This window comes from Hylobates moloch, unplaced genomic scaffold (assembly GCF_009828535.3).
Source record: "Hylobates moloch isolate HMO894 unplaced genomic scaffold, HMol_V3 SCAFFOLD_15, whole genome shotgun sequence".
NCBI classification, from domain to species: Eukaryota; Metazoa; Chordata; class Mammalia; order Primates; family Hylobatidae; genus Hylobates; species Hylobates moloch.
In genome coordinates, this window is record NW_026652290.1 from 69,862,687 (window position 1) to 69,887,423 (window position 24,737).

A 24,737-nucleotide genomic window follows, 5' to 3' on the forward strand; every position below is an offset into this window, starting at 1 on the left:
TGTGGTATTCTTGGGCTTCTCTCTGTACTGTAGACCAGAATGTGCCTTCAGACAGAAAGCAGGGTAGTCATCTTGCAGGCTTCCCTTTTCTCAGGATTCACACTGCTGTCCTGCCTCTTGTCCAGTGTCTCAAGATAGTCGCTTCTAGCATTTTGCCCATATTTTTAGTTGCTTATGTTGGAAGAATTAGTCTGTTGTAATTACTCTCATAGCCAGAAGCAGAAGTTCTGTGGTTTTAAAATGCAGGTTTTTTCTAGTATTATAATTAGATATGATTTAAATGCCTCTCTTCTCATATGTGAAATGGGGGTAACAGTAGTACGCACCTTACAGGGTAGTTTTGAGAACTGAGTGAACATCTGAAACAAATGTGCCGGCTCAGCACAGTACCTGTCCCACATGAATGTTTCTATAAATGTTGTTACATTGTAAAATAGAAGCAATTGATCAATGCGATATTTCTGCTAGTTGCAAGGTATTTACCTTGTTTCAGGAGAACAAACTTGAGGGGCTGATACAGTAAGAAGGATTGCACCAGTTGCGCTTGTACATAAATACATCCTTCAGAAGATGAAGCACATCTCATGCTTTGAGGAAGCCTAGCCAAAAAATAGTAATAATAATAATAAAGCACAAAGACTTGGGAATTAATGTTCTGAATTCTGACCCTCTGGCCTCCTAGCTCTGTGACTTAGGGCAAGTTGTTACTTCTTTTTTTTTTCCCCTCTCCCTCCTTCACAACATTTTGAGGTAGGTACTTTATCCTTATTTTACAAATTTCATGAGGCACAGAAAAGCTAAGAGTTACACAGTTGTAAGTGATGGATTTGTGATTTGAACTTAGGCAATTCAATTTCATGATCCATGATTGCTTTATTAGGAGTCTGAGCTGTATTCTTGAAGGCCCAGAAGATACTATTCTGGATTTTTTTTTTAAGAGCTTTTAGAAATGTAGTACTTGTTTTATGGTTAACTCTGGATTGAATCCCATTTTACAAAATGAAGATTTTTCTTTTTTTCTTAAACATAATGAATCTTTGAAATACCAATTTGAAAACTTCTTTACTTAGAAAAATTCCAGGAATATAGTTTTTATTATGAGATTATTGTACTAGGTAGGAATAAGAGTACAGTACATTAAAAAAATACTTTAAAATTATGGCACAAATTTAGACGTAGTTTGTTTTCCCACTAATTTTAACAATAATATATGTTTCTAGTTCACTTTCCAGATAGACTAGCCTCTGAATCAGTGGCTTTTAACTATATTGTCTAGATAAAAAAAGGCAACCATTTTGTTAAGAATTGGCTAACTCTTATTTAGATGGAGCAGCTGTGTAATTATTTGGTTCTGCTCTTTGACCCTCAAATTTCAGTTTTATACAAGCTAATAATTCATTATTTTAGCTGAAGGGAATTTTCCTTCATTTTACAAATGAGAAACTGTAATTAAAGATCACATAGCAAGTAATCTTTTAAAAATGTGTACATATATATATGCACTTTATTTAAAAATCTTATAAGCCATTATGTTACTCCTTTGACTGGATAGCCCATCCTACCTATTACTCTAGGTTGGAGGAAACCCTTTTAAACACACGTCATAAATTTCCCGTCATCACCCTCATCTAGGAATCCTTTAAATATGACCTCATGCCCATATTTATCTAAAATATAGGACCTTGTGAAGTTAGCTCTCCTAATTCATTAAGGGTAATACGCTTGGAAGACAAGTCCATATTCATGTTAGCTACATTTCTTGGATTTTTATCTGTTTTGATCAGCCTTGTCTAGCTTGTCCATCCAGATGAAATTGTCTAAATTTATTAGGTTCTCTCTGTTAAAGGAATATCACGTTCCAGGCATCTCTCAGGCTGTTTCAAATTGTCTGATAGTAGAGGCCTTTCTCTAGTGTAAACCATAGAAGATCTTTAGCTTAGGATCTCCCAACTGCAGGTACAAGATGACATTGTACAAAGTTAATATTACCAATACAGAGTGTATTAGTTAGCTTGGGCTGCCGTAACAAAATACCATAGGCTGGGTGGCTGAACAGAAATTTACTTCTCACAATTCTGCAGGCTGGTAAGTCTAAGATCAAGGTGCTGGCAAGGTAGATTTCTTTTTGAGGCCTCTTCTCCTGGCTTATAGGTGACCACCATCTCACTGTGTGCTCACATGACCTCTTGTGTGTGCCTGGGGAGACAGGGAGCACGACAGCAAGCTCTCTGGTGTCTCTTCCTGTAAGGGCACTAATCCCCTTGTCCCAGGGCCCTACCCTGACTGCATTTAACCCTAATCACCTCCCAAAGTCCCCATCTTCAGATACTATCACATTAGGGGTTGGGGCTTTAACATGAGTTTTGGAGGAAACATAAGCATTCAGTTCTGTAACACACAGTGATTAAGGAAATGGGCTCTGGAATTGAATTGCCTTAGTCTCTCACTTACTAGTTGTGTATACAAATAGCAAGTAGCCCTCACTTAGGTTAATTTTAAACAAAACCAATAATAGTGTCATTCTAAAAGCAGTTAATTAATTTTTTTTTTTGTATTTTGGACTCTGGCATTTGGACATTGGCACAGGACTAATGTCTTCAAAGAACAGTGTACAATGACTGTAACAACTTAGAATGTAAGAGAAAATGCATAATTCTTTAAAAGTGTTTCTCTAAATTGAATATATGCCAGTAACAAAAGATTAAACATTTGTAGTTGTTAATTGTATTCAAATTCAACTTTTTATTTTTGGCCTGAATAGAACAAGACAATTTACCTATGTGAAAACCTGAGTGAAAGCTTTGGATGTGATATGTTAAATAGAACAATATTTTAAAGCCACTTTGATTCATAAGTTTCTTTAACATAAACAGGTTGTATTGCTTCTTGAAAAATGATAGGTTCTATGGATAACATTTAATTAACTTTATAATATATATGATGATTTAACCTGAATTAATGGTACTACTTTTTCTGACTTCCTTTTGATCTTGGCCCTTTCTCTGTAAAGTTTTTTGTTAACTTATTACAAACTGAACCCTGGCTTGCTCCTCTTTAGTCTCCTTTCAATCTGTCTTTATTTCTGCTGAGGTTGTATTCTATTTGTTTTTCAGATGAGACCCTTTTTGCTCTTCCTGCTGCATCTGAGCCTGTGATACGCTCCTCTGCAGGCAAGTTCTTTCTGCCAGCCTTTTATCCTCTCTGTATTCTAACTTTAACTCTTTAGTGTGTTAACTCTATGCAGAGTAGTTTGGATTTACTAAAAATTAGCATGGTTCCAAGAATGTTTGTCTACTGGAAAAGTTGAAATTTGCATTATATGGTATGCCCAAGGGAAAAATGAGCAAAATCCGATGAATACTTGGAAGTACATAAGGAATTCTTGGACCCTTGAATTGCATTTACATATTTACCATTCCCTTTCTCCAAATACAGTTTGAATATAGCCAGAAAGGCTTTCCTGTAAATAAATACCAGTCTATGGCATTTACCCAGTGCCCCTTCTTTCCTATACTGTCACTCAGACTCTTTTCACAGATATTCTTCTCTTCTCTAAAACTAGCTATTAGTATCTTAGTTGATAACATTTGAGATTTACTCAGACTTGATTTGTCTTTGCATAGCATGTAATTGCCTCTGTAGCCATGCATATGTTATATTTACAATAGCTTGATTTTTCAGTAATGATTCAAGTCTACTCTATTGTTACTTATTAATTGCTATTAACATTTCATTTTAGTAAACAGTAAGTCTTTACTAACACTATTTTGAATCTGTCATAAAACTTGCATTAACTCTGAGAACACTGGCATTCTCTAACTTTCCTTTCTGTCCATGGTCACAGAAAATATTATGGACTTGAAGGAGCAGCCAGGTAACACTATTTCGGCTGGTCAAGAGGATTTCCCATCTGTCCTGCTTGAAACTGCTGCTTCTCTTCCTTCTCTGTCTCCTCTCTCAGCCGCTTCTTTTAAAGAACATGAATACCTTGGTAGTTTGTCAACAGTATTACCCACTGAAGGAACACTTCAAGAAACTGTCAGTGAAGCTTCTAAAGAGTTCTCAGAGAAGGCAAAAACTCCACTCGTAGATAGAGATTTAACAGAGTTTTCAGAATTAGAATACTCAGACATGGGATCATCATTCAGTGTCTCTCCAAAAGTAGAATCTGCCATAATGGTAGCAAATCCTAGGGAAGAAATAATCGTGAAAAATAAAGACGAAGAAGAGAATTTAGTTAGTAATAACATCCTTCTTAATCAACAAGAGTTACCTACAGCTCTTACTAAATTGGTTAAAGAAGAGGACGAAGTTATGTCTTCAGAAAAAGCAAAAGACAGTTTTAATGGAAAGAGAGTTGCAGTGGAAGCTCCTATGAGGGAAGAATATGCAGACTTCAAACCATTTGAGCGAGTATGGGAAGTGAAAGGTAGTAAGGAAGATAGTGATGTGTTGGCTGCTGGAGGTAAAATCGAGAGCAAGTTGGAAAGTAAAGTGGATAAAAAATGTTTTGCAGATAGCCTTGAGCAAACTAATCACGAAAAAGATAGTGAGAGTAGTAATGATGATACTTCTTTCCCCAGTACACCAGAAGCTATAAAGGATCGTTCAGGGGCATATATCACATGTGCTCCCTTTAATCCAGCAGCAGCTGAGAGCATTGCAACAAACATTTTTCCTTTGTTAGGAGATCCTACTTCAGAAAATAAGACCGATGAAAAAAAAATAGAAGAAAAGAAGGCCCAAATAGTAACAGAGAAGAATACTAGCCCCAAAACATCAAACCCTTTTCTTGTAGCAGCACAGGATTCTGAGACAGATTATGTCACAACAGATAATTTAGCAAAGGTGACTGAGGAAGTCGTGGCAAACATGCCTGAAGGCCTTACTCCAGATTTAGTACAGGAAGCATGTGAAAGTGAATTGAATGAAGTTACTGGTACAAAGATTGCTTATGAAACAAAAATGGACTTGGTTCAAACATCAGAAGTTATGCAAGAGTCACTCTATCCTGCAGCACAGCTTTGCCCATCATTTGAAGAATCAGAAGCTACTCCTTCACCAGTTTTGCCTGACATCGTTATGGAAGCACCATTGAATTCTGCAGTTCCTAGTGCTGGTGCTTCGGCGTTACAGCCCAGCTCATCACCATTAGAAGCTTCTTCAGTTAATTACGAAAGCATAAAACATGAGCCTGAAAACCCCCCACCATATGAAGAGGCCATGAGTCTATCACTAAAAAAAGTATCAGGAATAAAGGAAGAAATTAAAGAGCCTGAAAATATTGATGCAGCTCTTCAAGAAACAGAAGCTCCTTATATATCTATTGCATGTGATTTAATTAAAGAAACAAAGCTTTCTGCTGAACCAACTCCGGATTTCTCTGATTATTCAGAAATGGCAAAAGTTGAACAGCCAGTGCCTGATCATTCTGAGCTAGTTGAAGATTCCTCACCTGATTCTGAACCAGTTGACTTATTTAGTGATGATTCAATACCTGACGTTCCACAAAAACAAGATGAAGCTGTGATACTTGTGAAAGAAAATCTCACTGAGACTTCATTTGAGTCAATGATAGAACACGAAAATAAGGAAAAACTCAGTGCTTTGCCACCTGAGGGAGGAAAGCCATATTTGGAATCTTTTAAGCTCAATTTAGATAACACAAAAGATACCCTGTTACCTGATGAAGTTTCAACACTGAGCAAAAAGGAGAAAATTCCTTTGCAGATGGAGGAGCTCAGTACTGCAGTTTATTCAAATGATGACTTATTTATTTCTAAGGAAGCACAGATGAGAGAAACTGAAACATTTTCAGATTCATCTCCAATTGAAATTATAGATGAGTTCCCTACATTGATCAGTTCTAAAACTGATTCATTTTCTAAATTAGCCAAGGAATATACTGACCTAGAAGTATCCCACAAAAGTGAAATTGCTAATGCCCTGGATGGAGCTGGGTCATTGCCTTGCACAGAATTGCCCCATGACCTTTCTTTGAAGAACGTACAACCCAAAGTTGAAGAGAAAATCAGTTTCTCAGATGACTTTTCCAAAAATGGGTCTGCTACATCAAAGGTGCTCTTATTGCCTCCAGATGTTTCTGCTTTGGCCACTCAAGCAGAGATAGGCAGCATAGTTAAACCTAAAGTTCTTGTGAGAGAAGCTGAGAAAAAACTTCCTTCCGATACAGAAAAAGAGGACAGATCACCATCTGCTATATTTTCAGCAGAGCTGAGTAAAACTTCAGGTAATCCAATCTATATGCAGTTTTGTGCTTTCATGCCACTTTTGGATTTAGGGAACATTCCACTATATTTTGTGTTTTACATTATGTTTATAGTGTCTAATATGTCACATTGATAAGAAGTCTTCTCCACTCTTTCAGTTAAAGGTTTTAGTGCTTTTTCTAACTCTCCTGCACTCAGCATTCACCCTTAACTTTTCCACACAGTTACACTTTTATATTGCACTATGGAACTGTTAATAGAAAATATTTTTGTTTATAAGAATTGGCTTTAGTACCTATTTCTTTCTTTTTTTCACTTGTGTTTCTTGATAACATGAAGAGCAAGAGATATTAAAATATTTTCAGTTGTGTTTTTGTTATGCCAGAAATTATCATATTTAATTTTTAAAGAACATTTTTATAGCTTGTTTTAAATATTTCAATATAATATAGTACTTTTCCAGTGGTAGGTATAAAGTTAGGCATATTGAGTGTAGACATTTTGTTGAAAAGTATAAATTGAGTTATGCTATTATGAATTCTTTTGAAAAGTACCGATTCTCCTTTTTTTCTTTTGACTATCCATTTTCCACATACCTGATTTGCATAAGGTGATTTGCACATGTGCTCTTTATTAGCATTCTGATTTAGCTGCGTTTTCTCTAAAATAGTGATTATGATAAATTTACTGAATATACTTATGTATTTAAGTGCTGGTGCTTCAGCAGTACAGTCCAGCTCATCACCATTGGAACAGTGGTAGACCAGTTGCTGTAATCTAAGAAAGAGGAGATTATGAACATCGAGGCAGTGGGATGAGCACAGAGACATAGGACTTGGTGTTTGATGGATAGGGACATAAAGGATGAGGGGAAGAGGTAAAGATGACCCCAGGAACCCTGGATTTCATTTCTGGCATGTGCACTTGTATGGATGGCAGTATGAGAAACTGAGATAGGGAACATGAGAGATTAAAGTAGGTTTAAGAGGGAAGATACAAATTCAGTTTTGGATATGTTGGTATTGATGTACATACCTCTAAGATATCCAGTAAGTTACGGATATTATACACATGAAGCTCTTGAGAGAGATCTTGGCTGTATGTGTCTGTCATGGGCTTAGAGATAGAAATTAAAGCCCCAGATATCAATTAGGGAGAATCAAGAGAAGAGGACTACTTGAAAGTGGAAGAAATGATCAAAATTATCAAATACTAGAGAAGTCAGTTAAGGATTGCAAGTTGGTCAAAAAGGAGGGAAGGTATTGTCATGACAGCGGCAAATGGTTTGGTGTGTGTGGGCATGGCTAGGATTGAGAAGTGAATGAGACTTGAGCAAGTGGATATTAAATGTTGATTGATTACTCTTAAAGAAGTTTGAGTTTTTTATTGGAGAAAAAGTAAAATGTTAGCAAGCAGGAAGGAGAGTATGCAGTGGAGGAAGGACTTTTTTTTTTTTTTTTTTTTTAAGATGGGAAGGGGAAAATCTGATTACAGGTGCTGGCAGAAAGTCAAGGGGATGGGGATGTGCTGCCTAGTTCAGGTGGAAGAATTAGCGTTAGAGAGAAGGAAGGATACAGCTTTGATTGTAGTGAGTGGAAAGGAAGTATGGGGTATTGATACTGTTAGGGTTTTGTGACTGAAAGTTGAGGGAATTATTTGATGGTTTATGTTTATTCTTTAAAGCAGTATGTTAGTTCATTTGCTGGGAATGAACTAGATCATGCTTGGGTGGAAGAGATCTGCAATACCTCTGACTAGGGAAACCAAAGACATTGTATTAGGACCCCAATCAAGGTTGAAAGGTGGTCTAAATGGTAGGGGGATTTTTCTTTGACTGTGCCAAACAACCTAGATATGGGTTCAGGGAAGGCAAATGATTGTATTGATTCAAGGATGTGTTTTGGTACGTGGGCCCTGTGGAAGGACAGAAGTCAAGAAAGTTGAGGCTGATAGCAGGAGAGTAATTTGAAGTGATGGACTGTGGCATCTAAGTTGAAGGATGTGAATAGAAAAAGGTAGGAGAGGTAGGAGGAGAGTAGATGGTCAGAGAACTCAAGGCCCAGATTAGGTTTAAGAACCAATAGTAGTAGGAATAAATACATGCCAGAATGATAGGAGATTGTGGTCAAAGTAGGGGAGTGAAAGAATGCATGCGTGGGAGAGCAGGGTGTGTGTGTGTGTGTGTGTGTGTGTGTGTGTGTGTGTTGGATGTTGAATTTAGAATTTCAGAGGAATAGCAGTTCAGGTTGCTTATAATGGCCAGTGTTAGGCCATGAGGCAAAGGCCTACTGTGTAGTCAGATTAAGATTGCTAGAGATGAGGTCAAGTAAACTATGAGGCCATGATACTGTATTGCACTTCTACCTAACATTGAAGTCACCCAGGGTGATGGCAGGACTAGGGGTGGAGAGGAAGACTGGGGTAAGAGTCCTTGGTTAAGGGCAGTGAGGTAACTGGCAGGATGGTAGATAGAAGAAATGAGGAAGGATAGAGAACAGCACAGCAGAATAGCCAAGACTTTTGCCCAAGGCCTCTGAAATAAAAGTCTGGAAGCAGCATTGGTGAGCAGAGGGTACTGACCTCCCCACTCCTCCCTTAGGTGTGTAGAATATGAAAGAACGATTTAGCCTTCATTAAGCAAGTTCCACAGGGAAAGCGGTATCCTCAAGGAAGAGCCAGGTTTTAGTGAAGGCGAGGTAAAGGCAGGGATGTTCAGTAAAGAAGTTGAGGATTAAAGGAGCTGGTTCACAGTGGAATGGGGGTTTCAAACAGCACAGTAAAATGGTTTAGGAGGGAACAGTAGAAAGAAGGATCTCAGAAGCCCAGAGCAGCCTGGTGATGACTGGGTGAAGAGCAAGGAGTAATCGGTGTAGCAACACCTTTGAAGTCTCCCCTCCCCGCTAGTGCTTCCTCCCAAAACTTAAAGCTAGCAGTCCTCTAGTAGATGATGGGCCTTAGAAATTTCAGTATTTCAGGAGTCACCTATTTCTTGGATTGTTTTTGTTAAACCTGGGAAATCTATAGCCTAATAGTTTAGAAGTAAGGGAAGAAAAGGGGGCATTGCCTTTGAAAGCTTAATGGGGATGGTGGAAGAAAGTGTAAGCAATGCTTGGGCATTCTCTTTTAGAATATGTTTGTCTCCCTTCTCTGAGAAAATTGTTATTTCCTGCCTTTTTGACTTAACCTTTTTTGATATTAGTTTTCATAGCAACTTACTAGGGAATAGAGAATTATTTAGATACACCCAATATATGTATTCTACAAAAGTTGTGGGAAGGAAACCCAGTATTGCTATAATGAAAACAATATAGGTGACCTGAGGTTTTAGTCTTGGCTATACCATTGACAATCACTTTGTTTCTCTAGATGTCATTTTCCTTTTCTATAAAAGGAAGGGTGGATTAGCTCAAGTCCTTGCAACTTAATTTTCTTGACTTGATTATATAACAGGCATCTGTTAAAAGCAGGTAAGTAGTGGCTAGTTGCGGTGGCTCACGCCTGTAATCCCAGCTCTCAGGGAGGGAGAGGGGGAGGATAGCTTGAGCCCAGGAGTTCGAGACTTGCCTGAGCAATATAGCGAGACCCCGTTCTCCACAAAAAAGGGAGGCAAAAAAGACAAAAAAAAATAAGTGTAAGAGCAGGTAAGAGTTGCTTTAACATGCTTCTATCAAGCACTATAGGTGATTTTTTTTGGCGGTGGGGCAGGGAAAAAGATGACACTAAGACAAAGTTTTGCCCTTATGCAACTTACAGCCAGCTGGTATAGACACACTGTTGAGGACATAGTTAAACATTGTGATCTATGTTATAGTGAGGATAGGTACTTACCTATGTATCTTCCTGAAAGTGAGGTTTAAGTGTACTGAAGTCAAATGTACCAAAATGCAGCAGTGGTCTGATAAAACATAAGGGAAGCTGTCTTCTCAGATGACTTAAAAGTTTTATGCCATCTCTAATTATGAAATACTTAAGTGTGTTTTTAAAAAAATTCTGGGTCTTATTAATGTATATGCATTTAAACATTAAAAGTATTAAATAATAAAATACTAATCTCCTCAGATCATTTATTATCTCATATGTTCTTCTTTCCTTTTCTCGAGACAGGTTCTTGCTGTGTCGCCCAGGCTGAAGTGCAGTGGTGAGATTATGGCTCACTGCAGCCTCGACCTCCCAGGGTCAGGTGGTCCTCAGCCTCCCAAGTAGCTGGGACCACAGGCTCATGTCACTATGCCCGGCTAATTATTTTTGTAGAGAGGAGGTCTTGCCTTGTTGCCCAGGCTGGTCTCAAACTCCTGGGTTCAAGGATCCTCCCGCCTCTGCCTCCCAAAGTGCTGGGATTACAGACGTGAGCCTCCAGGCCTTTCCTGTTCTTGTTTTCTTAAAATGACATTTTGTAGGCAGAAATCAGTTTTAGTTTTGGGGAAGAAAGATTGATTTTGCAAGAGAGATGAATAAGGTATTGTGATGCAGATGGTGCTTTATTAATTTTGGGGAGTAAAGTTTGTCAAGAAACTAATGAATTCTGGTCTTCTTCCCCCCTCCATTTACAAAGAAATTTGTGACAAACTATATTCTTACTATTGGAATGTAAATACTGATTTTTTTTCTCAGTAATATCAATGAATGTTCTTGGCATTTTTTTTTTTTTCCCCCAAAAATTGGCTATGGATATGTTAATTAATTTCTGGGTTATCTGTTCTGTTCCATTGGTCTATGTTTCTGTTTTTATGCCAGTACCATACTGTTTTGGTTACTATAAAGCTGTGTAGTATATTTTGAAATTTAGTAGTGTGATTCCGCCAGCTTTATTTTTGTTCAGGATTGCTTTTGCTTTTTGGAGTCTTTTGTGGTTCCATACAGATTTAAGGATTTTTTTCCTATTCCTGTGAAGAAGGTCATTGCTATTTTATTAGGGATTGCAGTGAATCTGTGGACTGCTTTGGATATTACGGCCATTTTTTAACAATGTTAACTCTTCTGATCCATGAACATGGAATGTCTTTCTTTGCATTTGTTTGTATCCTCTTCAATTTCTTTCATCATTGTTTTGTAGATTTCCTTGTAGAAGTCTTTCACCTCCTTGGTTAAACTTATTCTGAGGTATTTTTTTTTTAAGCTATTGCAAATGGAGTGTCCTACTTGATTTCTTTTTCAGCTAGTTTGTTGTTTGTGTAAAGACATGCAATATTTTTGTTATTGATTTTATATCTTGCAACTTTACAGAATTTACAAGTTTTTGGTAGTCTTTAGGTTTTTCTTTATATAAGATCATGTCATCTGCAAACAGGGACAATTTGACTTCCTCCTTTCTAATTTGGATATCCTTTATTTCTCTCTTGCTCAATTGCTCTGGGTAGGACTTCCCATTTCAGTCTTTATTTGTTATGTATGACATTAGCAGTTTTAAAGAACACAGGGCCTCTCTTTCCCCCCCTTTATAATAGAACATTCCTCCTAGTGGATTTGTCTCATGTTTCCTAGTGATTAATTTGAGGCTATGGGTTCATTTATGATACTGTATAGATGATGATGTGTCCCTCTCATAGCACCATTTCTAGAGTTACCTGCTATTCATCAGTCCCTCACTGGTTATGTTAATTTTGACCATCTGGGCAAGATGGGTTCTGATTTCCTTATATTGTCTTTGTTTCTCCCTTACAGATAATAAGCAGTCTGAGGAGTGACACTTAAACACATGCAGATATCCCGCTCCCTATCAAAATTCGCCCCCCTGATTTAGTAAACCATTGATGATTCTTGCTTGGTCCAGTCTTTACCATGAGAGTTGAAAAATGATTTTAACTCCAGTACTCCCCGTACATTTCTCATTTGACCCTCAGCATTCCTGTTTAAGCAGCAGACCTCCTTTCCATTAATGAATTAATTAGCTAATTAATTATCAGTATGGATCCATGAATTTCCATTTTCTTTCCAATGGTTTATGATTCATTACTGAACTTTATTATTTTGGTGGTAAATTATTGCATATTTTGAGGGTTCCTTCAGGTAGGCCCAGGGACATGCAACCTTCTTTCTTTGGGGTTGGGAGGGGAACATTTCTTACTTTCTAGCCTAACAAAATATTGTAGGCCTATTTTATGCTTACCGTGTCCCAGCCCTGGAATCAGCCATTTCTCCAAGGATCCTAATTCCTTTTAATGTAGAATGAGAGGTCATTTTCATAATAGGTATTAAAGATCAAGAGCTAGATGCTAGTTGTGGTCATTGCTACTGTGGGGATCTTTCCATTTTAACCCTTCAGTGGATAAAGCTAGGAAATGCTTATATACATACATACAAATAAACATACACACATACACATGCATACTTAAGAAATGAGTTCACACAGATACCCCTAATTCTAATCCATTCTCACAGGGTTTGTTCTTTCTTTCCTCATTTTATATTTGTCTCTTTTATAGTGAGAACCCTGGTTCCTAAGACCACCAATACATTATTTATGTCCAATCCTTTAATACACCTATAAGTTTTAGAATGCTTTTTTCATATCACTATAATAAAAAAAAACTTGATAAAAGAGTTCGGGATTGTTTGCAAATCCCTACTCCGCAACCCTGCCTAAGGTGGAATGTATATAGTCAAATACATTATTCACAGATTACTTGTTATTAGTTCGTTCTTTTTTCTTTTCCCCCCTTCCTTCTCCCATTGACTAATGGCTATGATATTCATTTGAAATACAATTAGCTTCATTTGTTTCAGTTCTAGATTTTCTTTTTCCCAATTTTAGGTTTTTAACTGAGAATTTTAAAGTGTTGAGAAAAGCTGAATTCTTATTTTATCTGGAAAGGGAAGACTGTTATTTATGGAACATCTTCTGACCAACAAGCACTCTCACATATTTGTTTCATTTAGGTCTTCACCATAATCTGAAAGAAGGAACCATTTTATAGATGATAAAATCTAAGCCTAAGGATGTTAAGTAACTTTCTCAAGGATACCTGGTAAATTACGTAATAAGCCCAATGTTTTTGAGCTTCTGCCGTGTTTCAGACATTGGGCTAACTTCTTATTTATATTAGTTGTTACCTAGTTTCACAAGAATGAACTGCGATTCCAACTCAGGTTTTGTCCGTTCACAGTTATTACCTGGTTTTGGAATAAGCAGTTATTGTCTAACTTTAGCAGGCAATCAAGGTGTTGCTGCTTTTATCATATACCTGTTGTGTTGAACCATTAGGCAATGGAAGACATTTCTTGACACCTTAAGATGTCAAAAAAGTTGGTTGCCATCTACATTTTCTCACATATGTAGGGATATTGGAACTAGGGTAACATTCTGTTGCTAGTATGTGGAGACTGAAAAACCCTACTTTGGACAACTGCTATCTGTTTATGTTGGTAGGCCGTTGGTACAGAAAGGTGTTCATGTCTCCTGTCCAAACTGCTGAGATCTTGACTTAATGATAATATATGTTTGTTGGTTGCTTGTCACTAATGCACAGAGAATATTTTTAGTTTGTAATCGAAATATAGATTGTGTCTTGCTGAACTAATTGAAACTATTGGTAAGTGAAGTGTAAACTGACCATACGTTGATTATTTGTTCATTATAATTAAACTATGTAATATCCAAGATTCACCAAGTAGTATTACCATGATCACTCACTTTAAAAGGGCTTGTCTAGGTAAATAATACGAAATTATGCTTTGCAAACATATATGTTCATGAATAAGAACTTACATATGTTCGTGAATAAGAATTGTTTTGATATTCTTATGACTTAAAATATTTTTCTTAAAAAGTATAGCCTTTGAGTTTTTTTACTGAAGTACTGTAGATAATAAGAGTTGATATTTTGTTTAAAATATATTTTTATTGAGCGAATATATTCGGAAAATTTTGATGTAAGTTGGACTTTATTATGATAAGTAGTTAATCTTAACTGGAAGGCTATCAGTAGATGTACAATGTAGCTAAATTAGAACCTGACGCTTGTTAATAAAGGAAACGATTATATTTACTTTTTAAAAAGTGACATTGTTAAATTAGTGAGGATTTATTTAGTGCTTACTGTGGGCCCAATACAGATTGAAAATAAATATGTGCCATAAAAAAGAGATACCTGCTAAATATAATGTGGTTAAAAGAACTTAATTTTAGGCATTTTACAGACCTGAGTTCTAATTCTGACCCTTTCACTGATTTAGCTGTATGACCCTTGGCAAATATTTTAATCTACTTGAGCTTCAATATTTTAGTAGTAAGGATTTTTTCTAAGGACTTGATAACTATCAGTGAAGTTAGGGCAACAGTTTATGAAGCAGTCTGACATACAATACACGCTCGTTGTACAAATTTGAAAAGTGTAGAAAAGCATTGAGATGAAAAAAATTAATAATGATATTACCCAGACATAATCAATGTTAATATTTTAGAATATATTATTCTGGTCTACTTTCAATGCACATTTGTTTTGTTTTGTTTTGTTTTTGAGACGGAGTCTCGCTCTGTCGCCCAGGCTGGAGTGCAGTGGCGCAATCTTGGCTCACTGCAAGCTCCGCCTCCCGGGTTCACGCCATTCTCCTGCCTCAGCCTCTCTGAGTAGCTGGGACTACAGGCGACCGCCACCATGCCCGGCTAATTTTTTTGTATTTTTTTTTTAGTAGAGACGGGGTTTCACTGTGGTCTTGATCTCCTGACCTCGTGATCCACCCGCCGCGGCCTCCCAAAGTGCTGGGATTACAAGCGTGTTTTTGTTTTTTTTTGAGACAGAGTCTCGCTCTGTCACCCAGGCTGGAGTAGCAGTGGCGGGATCTCAACTCACTGCAACCTCTGCCTCCTGGGTTCAAGCGATTCTTGTGCCTCAGCCTCCCGAGTAGCTGGGATTACAGGTGTGGGCCACCGTGCCTGGCTAATTTTTGTATTTTTAGTAGAGACAGGGTTTCACCATGTTGGCTAAGCTGGTCCAGAATGCCTGACCTTAAGTGATCTGCCCACCTTGGCCTCCCAAAGTGCTGGGATTAAAGGCATGAGCCAGCGCACCTGGCCACATATGTGTATTTTTAAGAATGTAATAGTGTTTTGTGAAATTGTTTATAAGCTTTTGAAAACTTTAGCAATGTCTTATATAATGCAAACATTTCCATTTCTTTAAATACTCTGCTGCTGATTTTTTGTACTTAGTGTTCCTTAGTATGGATATAGTTTAACCAGTCACTTTGTTATTGTTGGACCCTTAGATTGTTCCTTTGTTACTGATAAATAATGCTATTAACCTCTTTATATTTAAATATGTCTTACATATCCCTGAATTATTTTCCATAAATCAATTCGAAATAAAAACCTAGGTTAGCGGGTGTGAGCATTTATAAGGGTTTTTATAAAAATTGGCCACCAGAAAAGTTGTACTAATTTTTACCCTTTTATCAGAAGAAGAAAACACCCATTTCTCTACCTTCACCAACAATTCATATTGTTTATGTTTTGATAGATAATATTTTTACATTATACAAAATTCAGAAAGTACAGTGACAGTCACACTTCTTCCTCTCTCTCTGTTGTCCAGCTGCCTAGTGCTCTTTCCTAGAGTTATCTACTGTGACTCGTTCCTTAAATATTCTTCCAGACATTCTGTACTAGGTATTTTTTAAAAGCCCTTTACCAGTTTGATAGGTGCAAGTAGTATCTTGCTTTTTTGATCTTTGATTATTAGTGAATGTGAACATGTTGGCAGTTTGTATTTCTTCTGCGATTTGCTTGTTCATACTCTTTGCCCATTTTTAAATTTAGGTGTTCATTTTTTTTTTTCTGATTTTATGAGAGTTCTTTACATATGAAGGATGTAAACTCTTGTGTTGTAGTTTTCCCTCAGTTTTCTAAAAGATTTTTAGTTTACATTTCAGTGGACAGTTTCAGTTTTCACAAAGGAAAATATATTTTTTATTTACTTATAGTTTTAATTTTACACTTAATTCTGATCTATTTAAAATTGATTTTGGATTCGCGTTAGAGATTATCTTACCCTACATATTTTTTTGGTGTTAGAGTTGTTTTCCTATTCCCATACTCTGATCTAGCTCCCTAGGGCCAGGCAGCAATCTTATGGAAAAGCCAGAAAGTTACTGTTTGCCAGATTGCCTTCCCTAAATTGGGCAATCAACTGTAGACTACGGGTGTTGGTGCCATCTAGTGTTGTAGATGGAAAATCAAATCTGTGGAATGATCTGTAATTGACTATGTGGAATAAATTCAGTTGGACAGAGAAATTTAGAGAGCTGTGAATATCAGTTTTGCACTAACAGTTGAGTTTAAAATTTTTATAAACAATTTTGAATGTTGACATCTTGTGCCAAATCAAACAAATGCTTTAATCATACTACTATAAACATTATGAAATGACCTTAAAGATTCCCCCTAAACCTGGATACTTAAATGAAGACATTAAAGTTTAAGAAGATCTGTTTAGAGCCTAGTGACTATTTAATTTTTGAATTCAGAATTTAAAAATGCGTGCTTGAGGCCAGGTGCAGTGGCTCACGTCTGTAATCCCAGCAGTTTGGGAGACTAAGGCGGGCAGATCACGAGGTCAGGAGATCCAGACCATCCTGGCCAACATGGTGAATCCTCGTCTCTACTAAAAATACAAAAATTAGCTAGGTTTGGTGGCACGCACCTGTAGTCCCAGCCACTCGGGAGGCTGAGGCAGGAGAGTCACTTGAACCTGGGAGGTGGAGGTTGCAGTGAGCCGAGATCGTGCCACTGCATTCCAGCCTGGTAACAGAGCGAGACTCTGTCTCAAAAAAAAAAAAAATGCTTGCTTCAGCAGCACATACTAAAATTGGAATTATACAGAGAAGATTAGCATAGACCCTGCACAAGAATGACACATAGATTTTGTGAAGTGTTTCATATTTTTATATAAAAATTTTTTTAAAATGCTTTGAGTGTTTAAGAATATTTGTATGTTTTAGATTATAATGTAAGAAGTTAGCATATTAGTTTTCATAAATAATGTCACTTTCAGTTTATGAATTTTAGTATTCATTTTTGGTACCTTATGTTAAATTTTTTATAGACTTTAAAATGCTCGTTGTTTTGCTATTTTAACTTGTGCTGTCATTCATTTTCTAGACTAAAATCTTTTTCCAGTTCTTAAGATTTAATTCAGTAATGTTGAAGTGCTGTAATTTAGTCCATAGAGGGCATTCTATTACAGCATATGGTAGAGTTTTAAAAATTAACTCCTTTCAGTAATGAAACATGTTAATTTCATACCTTTGTGTAGCTCAGAATAGTTAAATTTTGAAATACACTTAAAACTACTGTGTAGCTGTAATTGTTTCTTATTTTTTAAAAGAACATGGCTATTTTCTGTGGCTGGAAAGTATAAATTATTTTAGCTTTCAAGAGCAGTGTACATAAGCAGTCTCTAACTTTCAGAGTAGCATTTTCAATCCAAATGATTGCTTCTTTCCCACCCTCTTTCCCTTGCATCTCTAAATGTTGTAAAGAAAACAAAGCAAAACAAAAACCTGAGTTTTTCCTGGGTGCAGAAGTAGAGGAAAGAAAGAAATGGAAAAGGAAGAATGTCTTAGAATAAGAGCTGCCTGGGGTGGACTTAACACCTTGCATAGTGCTGCCTGTTCTAAAATCTAAAATATAACTTTCTACTGTCTGAAATCTTGACAATTAGATACCACCCAAAAAAACCCACCAAAAAAAATACAGTTTCTGAGGTCATAAAAGAGTTTCTTGTTTAGTAGGAATTGATTTATGCATATTATTTTCCTACTTAAGAGGTAAATGCATGAAGGAAATGAGAGTTTGGTTTGAGATGTGAGAAAAGAAACCGTGTAGGTAATTTTAGAGCATATTACCCTTTGGAAAGACATTATGGATATGTACTTGGGGAAGTTTTCATCTTTGATTTTTTTTGTCATGCTTGGGAGAAGGGGATACTGGAGACATGGACATTGAGGAGTGGGAAATTGCCAAATACGAACTTTGAACAGTTTATTTCAAAAGTTCTGTGTGAAGCTGATTTTTAGTTCAGGAAAAGAATACTTTCCCCCTCTTCTCCCCTCCACAAACACACAATATGAAATAGGGCTTAGAATTCATACAACACTTTTATTGGCTTGCAGTATAAATAAAGGAGTTTTCTGTGGCCTCTCCTTTGTGAGCCTTTGCTTTTAAGGGAAAAGAAGTTCCTGTCTCAAGTAGTCAAAATGCCATTCTGCAAGTTGAGACATATGTGCTCTACTTGAAAATTGTCCTTGAAAGAATTTTTAATTTTTTTAAAAGTTACATAGTTGAAGGAAAACAAATGAAGATAAGTTTTTAACAGATTTATGTCCTTTCTTTATTTGACTTGTTAAGTTGGGGTTCAGTGTGGCATAGGACCTATAAACTATGCATATGTACATTTTTCGCAGCTGGAAAATAATAGAACTATACAGCAAGGACAATAGTTTGTGTATGAGAGGGGGCAATTCTGTTTAGAAAGATTGGGTTATTGCCTAGAATTGAATGACTTAATATATGAGCTTTCTTAGATGTGCCTTACTTGTCTTGTTGCCTCTTAGTTTGATTGTTATTTTTAGCATACTGATAAGTAAATAGCACTTACATAGTGCCTACTTTTTGTCAGGCAATGTCCTAAAGCCTTCTATTTTTAGTAGAGATTATATGATTTTCACAATAAACATAACCCATCTCGCTTTACATCTTTAACAAATTTGTGTCATATCAGTTTTTCAGATTTAAGCACTTTTTTGCTTAACTTGCCAAACTTAAAACAAGTCTAGTTGAAAAACTTTATGAGAAAGAACTGGGCAAAATGTCAGTTGATTTCCACAAGCTAGTTTTCCTTGTACGCTTACAAAGACCATAAAAATTAAAGTAGATGTCACTATGTAGGCTGAAATGTTTGCTAAACTTCAGGGCTCCTATTTTGACTTTTTAATCTGCCAGGGGTGCTATTAAGTATGTTTAATGTTTAGATGAGTGAATATGTTTTATTACACATTCTTGCCCCTCTCAGACTTTTTTCTTTAATTGTTAAGCCAAATCAAGTACCTTAGAAGATACCAGTAGTCTTAAGTGCCGAGCAACTTGATCACAGTAAATCTTTTTTTCTTCTACTAGTGAAGTAATCTCTGACTTGAAAATAGTGTTTGAGTACTATAGTCGAGTATTTTATTCTAATGCTTGTTATTTATTGGCTTTCAGTTTTAAGGGACTTGTTATTAGAAAGTCAGTATTTTGTATTTACTAAATAGTTTGAGATTCTGAATGTTGCGTAGAGAGGCCAGACATTTTCAGGCCATGATATGACTTGATGACTGGGTTCTCAAATATCACATTATGCAAGGGCTCAGTGAAGAAAGTTTAAAGTTAAATACTAACTGGAGCTGGAATACTGGGCTCTTTTAAAAATTACTTTTCTTTATTTATGTTTGGAGTTGGAGAGGCAGATAGGGAAATAAATGTGTCATTGATATTCAGGCCACTTCCTTTTTCCTCTCTCATTTTCCTAATTTTAGTTCTTTCTGTGTTTAACTCTTAAATGTTTTGTTTTTAGTTTTTGTGGGTACATAATAGGGGTATATATTAATAGCAAGCCACTTCTGATATTAAGGATTTTGCAGCCCACAGATAGCAGGTTCCAGAAAATATCTCTATTTCATTTTAGCTATACAGTCTTAAGTATGTATTTTTGTACATAGGCTACATATCTTATAGTATTTTTGCAAATTGCATTTTAAAATATTTTAGCTGATTTGTTACTGCCTTTACTGCCTTTTCTGCTTAGGCAGATATAAGTATCAGGTAAATTGATTGTAGAACATAAGTAGAGATACTGCATTGGAATGAAAATCAGTTTTATAAAGTTGAACACAAATTTTAAAAATGCTGTACATAGATTTGTTTTTATATTTTTCAATAAAATTTTAGGCCAGGTGTGGTGGCTCATACCTGTAATCCCAGCACTTTAGGAGGCTGAGGTGGGAGAATTGCTTGAGCCCAGGAGTTTGTGACCAGCTTGGACAACACAGGGAGACCTCGTCTCTAAAAAAAAATGTGTAAAAATAAGTTAACTGGGCATGGCGGCACATGCCTGTGGTGACTGAGATGGGAGGATTGCTTGAGCCTGGGAGGTTGAGGTTGCCATGTGACCCATGATTGTACCACTGCACTCCAGCTTTGGTGACAGAGCGAGACCCTGTGTCAGAAAAAAATAAAATAAAATTATAGTTTGCTTTTATGTCATTTTCCCATGGCAGATTATATCATTAGCCCATGAATATATCTCCCCAAGCTAAGAATCTATTAATAGTGTCTGTAGAGGTGTCTAATAAATATTCAAAGATTGAGTTGGAGCAGGTGATGATTAAGAGTAAGTGTATGTTTGTAAGTCTCTGGATTTCCATAATTGTGAAAGAGGAAAAAAGATATTAGGAAGATTAAGTTGCTAAAGTTTTCTGTTCAAATAATATGTTCAATAAACATTAATAATTAGACTTTTATTTTCTGCTTATCCCTTCATAAGGTGCAAAATGCTGAATGCTTTACGTCTCAATAAACTTAGGAGCAATTAAGGAGACTCATCATTTCACAAGCTTGAAATTTAGCCTATTACTATTTGATCAGTCCATTTTTATCTAATCAGGTGACCATTAATTTTAGAGTTTTAGATGAAACTGAAAACCAGTAGCGCAATTTGACCATCTGTTAAAAAAAGAAAGAAAAAAAAATGCATATGGCTTTAAGTGCATTTCAAATACATTCAGTGATTAGTTCTAAGAACAACCCTTATTTCCTTTCTTTTGGTAGCCTACCCTCTCCCTACAAATGCAGCTCCATTTGGTATGAGCAACAAGGCAAATGCCTAAAACAATCAACAGATAGAAGGAAAGCATTAATGCTGGAGTATTAGTAGCCTAGTTACAGATTGCACTGCGTCAGACTGTTCCACACCCAGAAGACGTCAGGTGACTTCAGTCCTGCTGCAGTTGTGCAGCAGAGGAGACTGCAGACTTCGGTTGAGGAAACGGGTATTTCATGTCTCACGGAGTAGGTTTGTGCAGTTACAGCTTTTCTGTTGGTATGCATAATTAATAATTGGAGCTGCAAAGCAGATCGTGACAAGAGATGGATGGTCAGAAGAAAAATTGGAAGGACAAGGGTATATCTGCTTTTTAATTTCTTATTCAGTTTTTATATGTGACCACTAATATATTTCTATGAATAAGCTTTGGAATTTAGATATTTTGGATTGAAAGTGAAACCTCTGAAGAGTTGAAGGCTAAAGGATTAAAACGGCTATCTCACGTGTTTTTACATTTGGTTGTATACCAGAAAATGTCATGCTGTTCTGTTTCACTGGCATTCGGTTTAGTCTTTTCAGTCCTGCCGTTTAGGTTCTGTTCTCTAATCTTGCACATTGTAAACAATATAGGTCTAACAGATTTCATTTGTTTGTCACTTAGATGTGGTAAATACACATTGCTGTTTTTGTATTTCATAGTGACATATTTTCTGTGACTATTTTAAAAAACCTTACTTGGTGTAGTTGAAATTCTGTGCAAAGGTTTGTAGGTAGCAAGATACTGTGTTTGCAGTAAGCCTCTTTTCTTCTTTGAAAATCTGATTTGAACCTTTAAAATTATTACCCACTTTCTTTTAATCAGATTATATGCATCGTGAAATCATTCAAATTACACAGTATAATTACACAGTAATTTTAAATGCATGTCTATATTTAAGTCACTAACCTTTGTCCTTGCAATAACCAATCAGTGATTTTGATCCCTTTTCCTCCCCCTTGAAAGCCCAGATCCTTTCAAATCTCAGTGGATCATTGTGTAAGAATTTAAGCCTGTAAATTGTAAAATGTTGACTAGAATATTTAAAGAATATTTTATTATGTAGATGGTTAAATCTACCTTTTTTTCTTTAAAAGAAGGTGGTAGGCTGTATATCTGACCACTTATAATAAATTACCTTTAAATTATTAGAGCTATTTTTAAGTAGCCCAAATAGACATATTCTACATAAGCAGTTTTTTTCCTGGCTACATTCAAGTTTTATAATTAAAAAACATTATTTCCTTCAAGCAGGATTGACAACAATATTTCTAAAAAGCAGTATGTAGAGCTAATTACAGTAACTTTTACAATATCCTTTTAAAAATTTGTTCAATAAAGACATGGGGAAAAGGTGAATTTAAGATTGAGACCATATTGAGACATTGGTAAGATTTTATGGTTGCAACTTAAAAAATAATAGAAAACAATACAGCTTTGGGTTTTGCCTTTAGGATTTCTTTACATGTGAATTTAAAGAGAAGGATTTTTATTTCTTCATCCTGTTAGCCGTTAGTGTTACAGATTGATTGAATTGATATATGGTAGCTTTTGCTAAGTGAAATAATACAAATGATAATAATACAATAAATACAGACCTTAAAAGTAGGTGAAAAGTCATATCAGGGCTCATTCTGCAACTATTAAGGTTCTTTATTAATAACTTAAGTCTTAGATCATTAAATAACATCTTCAGTTCTTTATTTGTTGAAGTAATTTAAGGGTATTATGAGACAGGAGAAATTAAGATCCAATGTAGTTCATATTTTTTCCAGAGATTTGTTTGATTATTTTCAGGCACCCAAATGTAAAATTGAATTTACCCCTGAATATCTCCGGGGAACCTCACTTTGTAAGTGGAATGGCCTAATATTTTTTAGTACTTGTCTGGCTGTTTTGGTCGGTAAGATTAACTTTGCCTGTTTTTCTGATTCAGTGGTTAAATTATATTTTAGTATTTTCTCTATCAGCAGCCAATTTTAATATTACAGAGTAAGGTTTAAATTGGAAATCACTGAGAAGCTGGAAGCTGTCATGGAATGAGTTTTTCCTCATTTAAAAAAAAAAAAAGTTTGACAGCAGAGAAGGAGCCTAATCTAGGGTCTAGGTAAATTTTAAAAATATACTTAAGCATTTTCCTACTGCATTCTCCCCCTGACCACCAGTATAGCATAGTGACAGATTTGAGAGATGTTCTGATTTCAGTGTTCTTTAAAAGGTGGTGTGTGTGTGTCTGTGTGTTTGCTGATTAACTAGTATTTAAGATATTTGATCTTTCAGGCTGAAAGCATTATTAATGATTTGCATTCTTTTATATATTCTTCATATTTTCTGTTTAGTAGGATACTTATGACAAATGACATTTACCTAGTATTTGATTATTGGGGTTATATGGAAAATTTTGGTTAAGGTAGTCAAAAGATTTTTAGGAGCTTAGGAAGGAATGGGTAGGCCTAGGGATTTGGATGGGGTAGGAGAATGATATAACCACTAAAAAGCTATAGTTGAGACAGTAAATAACTTTCTGGGTAGAACAGAATATTTAGGACAGGAGTTGAAAGATAAGATTGGTGTGGTCAAAGAATGTAGAAAATTTAGATGATCTAGATTAGGTTTCCTCATACTTCTCTGTAGATGAGAATCATCTAGTGCTTCTTAAAAATGCAGATTCCTTGGGTCCTGACTTACCAAATCAGTTTATAGGGCCTGGCAATCTGCATATTAAGCATCCTGGTGTAATTCATATTGTTGGGCAAATTTGGGAAACAGTGATCTAGGGTTTAAGCCTTGGTTCTGGTATATTTTGATTTTGGCTAGAATAAGAAACTTACCTTTTTGGTTTTAATTTTCCCATTTGCATGCGGTCCAGGGTTCCAGTTGAGAGGTTCTCTGGTTTTATGGAAAAGATACCCTGGGCCAGACCGCAGAAGACAATGAGTTTTGGATTTGATCGTAAAATAAATAAAAAGACTTTGGAAGTTTTAAAGTAGGGAACGGTAAATGATAGCAGTTTTGAAAGACTGGTTTAGGGTGCTGCATAAGATCAACTGGGGGAGAATAACCTATAGCCACACCAGTTAGGATGACTGTAGTTGTGCCCAGATTTAAAGCAGATAGGCTTGAATTTGCCCTGAAATAGGAAGGAAGAAGAAGTGGCAGATTTGAGAAATTCAAGGAAGGAATACTTGGCATTTGGTATAGATTTGCAGGACAAGGATGAGGTGTAAAGACTCAAGGGGCAACATGAAGTTTGAATTAGAGTGAAATATTGGCAATGACAGTCCTTTAGTATTAGTAGAAATAGCTAAAATAGAAAAGATGCCAAGTTGAGTTTCAGGCGCTTTGAATTTGAAGTGATGATAGAACATCCCGGAAGCTCAGATAAATGACAGGTTTAATGATAAAGAATTGGGAGTCAAATGCAGAGTGAGGCAGGTGAATATGTGAGGCGATTTGCACTGAAAGAACTGACTATTAAGAAAGGAAAGCCTAAAACCTACGTTATGGAGGTGTGCAGCATTAGGGAAGATGAGGAGGTTCTAGAGCAGTAAAAGAAGGAGGATAGTGTAACGGATCCTAAGGGGGGAAAGAATTTTCAAGAAGGAATGGGCAATTAAATACTTAGAGAAGCTAGTTAATATGAGTGAGAAATGGATGTGAATCTTGTTAAATTTT

General features: G+C 36.1%; 1 protein-coding gene and 1 non-coding gene across 8 annotated transcripts in view; both read left to right on the forward strand.

Moving 5' to 3' along the window:
- The window catches only part of RTN4 (reticulon 4), a 79,332-nt gene that overhangs the window by 19,510 nt on the left and 35,085 nt on the right, over positions 1-24,737 (forward strand). For 4 of the 7 annotated variants that reach the window (XM_032176634.2, XM_032176635.2, XM_032176636.2 and 1 more), the window contains 2 exons: positions 3,114-3,170; positions 3,845-6,250. The exons of 1 other annotated variant lie outside the window; for it this stretch is intronic. In XM_032176634.2, the coding sequence (XP_032032525.1) occupies positions 3,114-3,170; positions 3,845-6,250 (2,463 nt within the window). Of the gene's footprint in view, positions 1-3,113; positions 3,171-3,844; positions 6,251-21,154; positions 21,383-24,737 lie in introns of those variants that run through there. 2 more of the 7 variants (XM_058428896.1, XM_032176638.2) reach the window with 2 other exon arrangements.
- LOC116484437 (U6 spliceosomal RNA) lies at positions 17,007-17,110 on the forward strand. The gene has a single exon (XR_004252594.1). It is a non-coding gene; the product is annotated as a U6 spliceosomal RNA (small nuclear RNA).